General features: G+C 31.1%; 1 protein-coding gene across 2 annotated transcripts; it reads left to right on the forward strand.

Annotated features, from left to right (window-relative positions):
* Positions 1–4296: 4296 nt before the first annotated feature.
* On the forward strand, positions 4297–6819 carry LOC114289391 (transcription factor TCP8). Of its 2 annotated transcripts, none has more exons than XM_028233114.2 (2): positions 4297–6403; positions 6502–6819. In XM_028233114.2, exon 1 carries the CDS (start codon positions 4816–4818, stop codon positions 6385–6387), a length of 1572 nt encoding a protein of 523 aa, XP_028088915.2. In that variant the 5' UTR covers positions 4297–4815; the 3' UTR covers positions 6388–6403; positions 6502–6819. The 2 variants fall into 2 exon arrangements, with proteins under 2 accessions (XP_028088915.2, XP_028088914.2); XM_028233113.2 differs by having other exon boundaries at positions 4302–6407.
* Positions 6820–7964: the final 1145 nt, after the last annotated feature.

Raw genomic sequence — 7964 nt, forward strand, 5'->3', positions numbered from 1 at the left:
ATTGATTAGCTGGCTCACTTGAGCTTCATCACATCTTATATCACTTTATTTATTGCAGTTCATAGAGGCTGTTTATAATTTTTTTTTTATTATAAAAAATGTGTGTTTTAATATTTGTATAGTTTCTATTTATAATTTATAAGATAAAATTAATTTAAATAAATTAAAAGAAACATTTTTACTCTCTGACTATTTTCTTCCAATTTGTAAAAAGTTAGTATTTTAAAAATGTAAAGTGTAGTTTTGTCTTTTCACATATTTCCTACAATTTATGAAAAAACATGCATGGGTAGCCAAATTGCCAAATTAAATAAATAAGTAAATAAAATGTTATATAAATAAATAATTTATATTAGAATTTAAAAAATAATGATATTTCTTTTCATTTCAAGCAAAACACTTATTATTGTGATTCAAAATTATAAAAATATTACTATCACATTAATTACATTTTAGTAGGACAGTGAAAAATATAATTACACTACAAATAAAAATATTTCTTAGGCTATGTTTGGCATAAATTTTTTAGGCTAAAATAACCACAAAAAGGTAAAATAGGTTAAAAGGTCAATAAGACAAAATGTGACATGCAAACCATAATCATTTCATTTTTTTCTCATAAAAGTCAAAAAAAAACAAAAAATCAATCCCAAACGAGACTTTTTAACCCCAAATAAATAGCCAAAAAATCAATCCACATCTCAAACGAAGGCTTAATACAATTCTGACATATAAAAAAAACTTACATCATATGCATAAAAAAACTTGCACTTCATAAAAATAAAAATATTTGTTTATTACTCCACACATTTAAATTTTTCCTTAGTTTTATCTATGAAAAAAAACATACATATATATATAAATAAAAATAGACAATGTGGGGTTGGGGTTGGGATGAGCTGTCCAAATGCATTAGATGCTTTTTATCTGATGCTCACCTGCCTGTCATCTGGCACACTGGACTCGCTCTCCATATTCACCGCACATCAAATTTTGTTTGGTTTAAATTTTTTGAATTTAATTATTTAGAAATTAAAAATTTTATTTTAAATGTTTTTTGATTTTTATGAAATTTTTTAGTATTTTAAATAATTTTTTTAAGTTTTTAGATATACTTAATATAAATATAATTAAAACGTATATTATTTGTGAAAAATTTTTTACAAAATTCACTAAATATCAAAAATATATTAAAAAAAATTCAGTATATTTTTGTATTCTTGTTTATTTATTAATTTTTAATTTTTTTTTATAAATATTTTACATTTTAGGTTCATTTAGGTTAGATACATCTAAAAAATAAAAAATAAAAAATTAAATTTTCAGAAAATTAAATTTAAAAAATTAGTACCAAGCAAAGTGATTCTATTCTATATATCTTGTTATTTTCCCTACCAATTTTATTATTGGTTCTACATTATTTTAGAGGGGAAATAAACAGCGTTTTGAATTTGAAAATTTAAAAATATATATTTTTAACAACTGCCACCTAGCATTTTTTTTGAGTTGAGGGTTTCATGAAAAAGAGGGGAAAAGGTAGATGAAAATGTGTGGTAGATGGTGGTAGTTAACAAAGGGCTGTTCTTCTGCACTTTCTGCCCTGCTACTGTAGCTCTTCTCTGCACAATGCAGTTTTAGAGAGAGGAGTAACTCATTAGAGAAATAGTAGTACGTATTGAAAAATATTTTTCTTAAAAAAATTGATTGATAGTGCATATTTAAATTTGATGATAAATAAACGATAAGGTTACTCATTTTCAAGATTCTTATATTTAAAAATTCTTATACAATTTAACAACTGTAAATAAATTAGGGGAGAAAAACTGAGACAGAAGATTATTAATGAAGAACCTCCAGTAACCAATAGACTATTCTGGTACACTTTTAGGAGTTGTTTGGCATGACAGATTTTGGCTAAGAGCAAGGTTAAAGATCTCAAAAATTCTACCAGTCTTACATGAATGTAGGACCCACACAATGTGGGTTCCATGTGGGTTTCACATGAGACATTTGGTAGAATTTTTGATAAAATTTTTGAAATCTCTAGCATTTTTGTTGGCTAAAGGATTGTTTTGAGAAGTTAGTTAAAAGTTGACTTTTTAATTTTTTTTTTAAAAAATGTGTAAAAAATAAAGAGTTAATGTGATCCAAAATAAGTTAAAAATCGAAATTTGGTTTTAACCAAGTTCCCAGATTAGCTTATAAAAAGACAAAAAAATTAAAATAATTAATAAGACAAAATGTCGCATCCTAAATATCAATCAATTATTTTTTTTTCTCACAACCATCTATTCAACTATAAAACAAATTCACAAATCATCTAAAACCTAACTTTCATCTCATAAAATAGTTAAAAAACTAATTAAAATAGTCAAATTTTCAAATAAAGTATTATTTTTTATTATAGCTTTTTTTTTATTTTTTATTTTTTGTTTTGGGTTGTTGGTATTAGCTTGTGAATATGTATCGTTAAACTTTTTTAAATGATTTTAACATAATTATCTTGATATTTATAAAATTCTCTTACTGATAGAAAAAAGAAAAACATAAAAAACCCACCATAATAGAGTATTTGGATAATTTGGATGTTACCTATATAATTTTTTACCAATTCAAAGTCGATAATAAAAAAAAATAGAAGTAAAAAAACTCATATATTTTTCTTTAAATAATTAACTTATTTAAGTTATTTCTACTTAATAGTATAAGCGAATCTGCACCAAATAGTATGTAACACACTTTCAAAACAAAAAATATAAATAATTTTTATATAAGTTGCACTAAACAATCTCATGGTATAATGGGGCACTTTGGTAAGCTGCTTAAAAGCGAGCTTTTAGCTTTTAACTCATTTTGAATCACATTACTTCTCATATTTTTTACTTACAAAAAGACAAAAAAAATTCAAAAAGTCAGTTTTTAACTAACTTTCTAAAATTGTGTATATAACATTAAGGTCTTTAATGGCACAAAACGACGATAAAATTTGAAAGATTTCAAATATTTTTCACATATTTTAAAAATAATTTTAATAATAAGTAGTGATATCCAAACAAAAAATTTATATAAAAAAATTAGGTTAATTTTTTTCAAGTTTAAAAAAAAAATTATTATCTATTTTTTTAAAAACAAACGAGTTAAATTGAAAATGTTGTTATTATTGGATAAACTTAAGTTTTTCCATAAATAAAATAAATGAAGAATTTTATAAAATGAATAATTTAAATCATTAAAATGAGTTCTTGGGACTCGAATAGATCTCTCTTAAATTTGAACTTGAAACAAATTCAACACAATATAATGGGTGATCATTCAGTAGTCTACGAGTACGGTCACATGGTACTCTGTGATAGTATAATTAGTGGAGAAGATGAAATATTAATTATTTATATTGGGTGATTGAAGAATGTGAGGAACATAATAAATAATAATTAGTGTTAAAATATGGTCACCTGATGCTCTAAAATTATTGTATAATTTTCCTAATATAACATACTGCATAAAACCTTTTACATGATTAGACAATAATTTTCCTATGACCTTCATAACTCTTTTAACATTTTCCACATGTACAAAGTTTTTTCACGCCAAATTCAATATTAAGCAATTTACAAAAACACTTGTTACCATTTTCCATAACATTAACAGTAAAGTAAAAATAAAGTAGTAGTAATAGTAACACAACAACGACAAAGACAAAGACGAAGACTCCGTTAAATAGAATAAAATGTTATATTTAATTTATAATTATTTTATTTTTTTTTTTAAAAAAGTTTTAAAAAGTCAAAAAACTTATTCGAAACGAAATTTTTTTGCCTAAACTAAAATAACTAAAAAATAAAAAAGTTAAAAACTCAATCTACATCCCAAATGAGCTCAAAATGGCCTGTTTTTGAAAAATATGTTAAAAATTAAAATTTTAATTATTTTTATTTTTTTTAAGAAACCGTTTAAAAAAATAAACAAATAAAATAACTCAAAAAAATTAAAACAAAAATGTTTGGAACCTCCATTTGGGAATGACCCCATACCCTCAAAATAATCTTCACCCTCTATGCATGTGTAGGGCCCACTCATGTATGTATATAGTCTTGTGAGATAGAGATCTCAATCATTGCTCAAGTTAAGAAGCCACTTTTTTAACTTTTAGACTTCATTTGGAAAGTAACTATTTTAATCAAAAAATCACTGTAAATTATCACATTACTTTCTTTAATTTTTTCCATATATTTTCATAAAAAACCAAAATAATTTATTTTCAAACCAACCCTTAATCAAATTGCCAAAATAGGCCGAGGATCATTTTTAACATTCCCTCTTTACTTACTCCTAGCCTAGACTAGAAAAAGAAGACCCCACGAGCGGCTTCTGCTACTTTTCTCTCAGGTCCCCGCCTGCTTCCCCCCTCTCTTTCTCTTTCTCTCTCTCTCTCTCTCTCTTCCAAAACTTGAGAGTAAAGAAAGAAAGAAAAACAACAGTCAATCACAACCCCACAAACTCCTAGTCCCAGTTAGGTCCCCAGACTTTAAAAAGCCTTTTCTCTCTCTTCTTTCTCTGCTTTCTCTCTCTACCAGGAAAGAGGAGGAGGAAGAGTGGTGGAAGAGAGTGGTGGTGGTGGGGTGGGGATGGCCTGGTTGATCATCATCATTCATCAGCAAAGAAAGAAGAAAAAAGCAACAAAGAAAGATCACCTTTGAATTTCAATTTCAATTTCAATTTCAACCAACCCACAAACAAACCCCACCCAAAAAAAAAAAAAAACAAAAAAAAAAAAATATTCCTGACAAAATACATACCCATTAAAAAGCCCCACACATGGAACTTACAGATATGCAAGGCAATAAACACAGCACCACCACCACACCCACCACTTCTCAATCCCACCACCACCTCCACCATCACCTTCACTCTGGTTTTGATGGCCGATCTCATCATCAACCTCCATTCATTGGCTCCATCTCCATCCAAGCTGGCCTCACAAGCACTGCCGGTGGCGGAGGTGGAGGTGGAGGAAGTGGATCTTCCTCTGTTTCACCATCTACCTCCTCTACTAACACTTCAACCACCTCCACCACCACCACACAACTTCCGCCGCTGCAGCTCGTCGACGCCTCGCTAGCCATCGCCACCAGATCCGAGGGTCTGGCCGCCGTAGATCCCTCCAAAAAAGCCAATAACCAGTTGCAATCGCCACCGCAGCAACTAACAATCGCCACCGTGCCTCCCAAGAGGTCCACCAAGGACCGCCACACCAAAGTCGACGGAAGAGGGCGGCGCATCCGAATGCCGGCGACCTGCGCGGCTAGGGTTTTTCAATTGACGAAAGAATTGGGGAATAAATCTGATGGGGAGACAATTGAGTGGCTGTTACAGCAGGCGGAGCCGGCGATTATCGCCGCCACGGGCACCGGCACAATTCCGGCGAACTTCTCGACCCTCAACGTGTCGCTACGGAGCAGCGGATCGACGATTTCAGCGCCGCCGTCGAAGTCAGCGCCTCACTCGTTTCACGGCGCCTTAGCCCTAGCCCACCACCACTACGAAGAAGGGTTCTCTCACATGTTAGGGTTTCACCACCACCAGCAACAACAACAACAACAGCAGCAGCCTCATCTTTTGACCGCCGATCAAATTGCCGAAGCCATGCCTGGCGGTGGCGGCGATGGAAGTAATTCGGCGGAGAATTATTTGAGAAAGAGATATAGAGAAGATTTGTTCAAAGAAGAATCGCAGCAGCAACCTCAAGGGGAAGTATCGGAGTCTACTTCGCCTTCGAACAAGCAATTCAAAGGCGGTAATATGCAATTGCCGAAGCAACAACAAGAAGCCGGACCATCATCCAGTATGCTTCGGCATACTAACATGATGCCCGCCACTGCCATGTGGGCAGTGGCTCCGGCTCCCAGCAGTGCAGCCGGCAGCACATTCTGGATGCTGCCCGTCACTGCTGGTGGTGCAGGTGGCAGTGCCCAATCTCTGGCCGCTGCCACCGGCACATCTCCATCTGAACCTCAGATGTGGCCCTTTGCCACTGCGCCAACAACGAGTGGAAACACGCTGCAAGCACCGCTGCATTTTATGCCGAGGTTTAACATCCCGGGGGCATCACTTGAATTTCAAGGGGGAAGAGCCAGTCCATTGCAATTGGGTTCCATGTTAATGCAACAACAACAACCACCACCTTCTCAACATCTTGGGTTGGGAATGGCTGAGACTAATTTGGGCATGTTGGCTGCTCTCAATGCTTACTCGAGAGGTGGTTTGAATATGAATTCTGAGCAAAATAATCCATTGGAGCATCACCATCATCATCAACATCAACATCAACAACAACACCAGTCTCAAGCTACTGATAGTGGAGAGGATGACCCAAACAGTTCTCACTGACAAATTTGAAATTAAAGTTGGTTAGTTGATCTCAATTCATACATTTAATAAATTTATTTGAAATTTTGAATTAATAGGGTTTAGAACTGAAGAATGATGGGTTTGTTTTTGCAGATTTTGAAGTTGAATTTGTGATGATGGGTTGAGTGGCTGATCAACATAGAATAGAGGTATCGAGTTCTCATTTTAGTTTTGTTTTGTTTTGTTTTTGTTTTTGTTTTCTGTTTTGGTTATTTTTGTTAAGATTGTTGTGGAGGATTTGAGATGTAATTTGTTAGTTGGGTCTTGAAGTGAGGAAAGAGAGAGTGTGATTTGTATAGGAGGATATTGGTTTGTATTTAGTATTATTATAATTTGCTTTGTTTGTATGATGAGAAAGTGGAAAAAGGAAAATGAGAGAAAATTCAAATAATTTCAGGGTTTACTTTGCAAGATATGTGTTCTACTTTTCATAACAAAGTCTAACACGTTCTTTTTCTCATCCATGAAAATTGTGAACAAAACTAAAGGGTCGTTTGGTTGCAGAAAATTGGTTTTACTTTTCAGAAAATCAATTTTTTTATTTTTATATTTAGTGATTTGTTTTAATATTTTACATAATTTTTTAATTTTTTTGATATATCTAATCTAAAAACGCTTAAAAAAATAATATTTGTAAAAAAAAAATTTTAAAATTCACTAAATATAAAAAATATATAAAAAAAATTACAAAAACTTAATATATTTTCGTATTTTGTTATATTTAATAAATTTTTAAAATATTTTTGTATAAGTTTTTTTTTACTTTTTAAATATATTAATTAGGATCTAAAAATTTAAAAAAGTATATTAAAAAAATTTTAAAAATTATTAAAATATAAAAATAAGAATTGAAAACTCAAAATGAAAAGAGAGATTAGCATTCTCCCTCTTTCTTAATGAAGATTTGATGTGCTTATACTTTTTTTTTTTTTTTTTTTTTTTTTTTTTTTTTGAGGAGTGATGGATACCCCTCCGATCACCACCCCACCACCCCACACACACGTGACGGGTAGTGATTGGAGGACAAAGGGAAAAAAAAAAAAAAAATTCAACCAATAAGAGAGAGAAGGGGTAAAGGGGGTGGGGGAAAAAAAATGTCTTAGACATTTTTGTTTTTATTTTTTTTTTGACATTTTTTTTAACGGACATAATTTTTTGGACATTAAGGATTTGATGCTGCTCGTCCTGGGGAGTGTCCCGGGAAACTACTCTTTGTATTAGCGATAAATTGTTTATATATAAATTTTTTTTCCCCTCCAAATATACATCTATATCTATACTATACATTAAGTAAAATGAGGTTTTTAACCCTCATGATTTGTAGGAGTTATAATATTTCAATCCTAATTTTTTAATTTTTTGATTTAAAAAAAAATCTCAGCATTTATTAATTTCTCTCAATTCCCATGCCTTTTGGGAGATTTGGTCAAAACCTCCTCATAATTAAACTTTAATGCATTAAAGACCAGCATAAACAAAATTTCTTGAAAATTTCAACACATCTATCTATCCATATTATATTATCTATATCTATATCTATACTATATATTAAGCAA

Source organism: Camellia sinensis, chromosome 2 (genome assembly GCF_055761805.1).
Source record: "Camellia sinensis isolate YWXY chromosome 2, ASM5576180v1, whole genome shotgun sequence".
Taxonomy (NCBI): Eukaryota; Viridiplantae; Streptophyta; class Magnoliopsida; order Ericales; family Theaceae; genus Camellia; species Camellia sinensis.

Coding starts and splice junctions, on each gene's coding strand:
- LOC114289391 (XM_028233114.2), top strand. CDS start 4,816: ATGGAACTTACAGATATGCAAGGCAATAAACACAGCACCACCACCACA.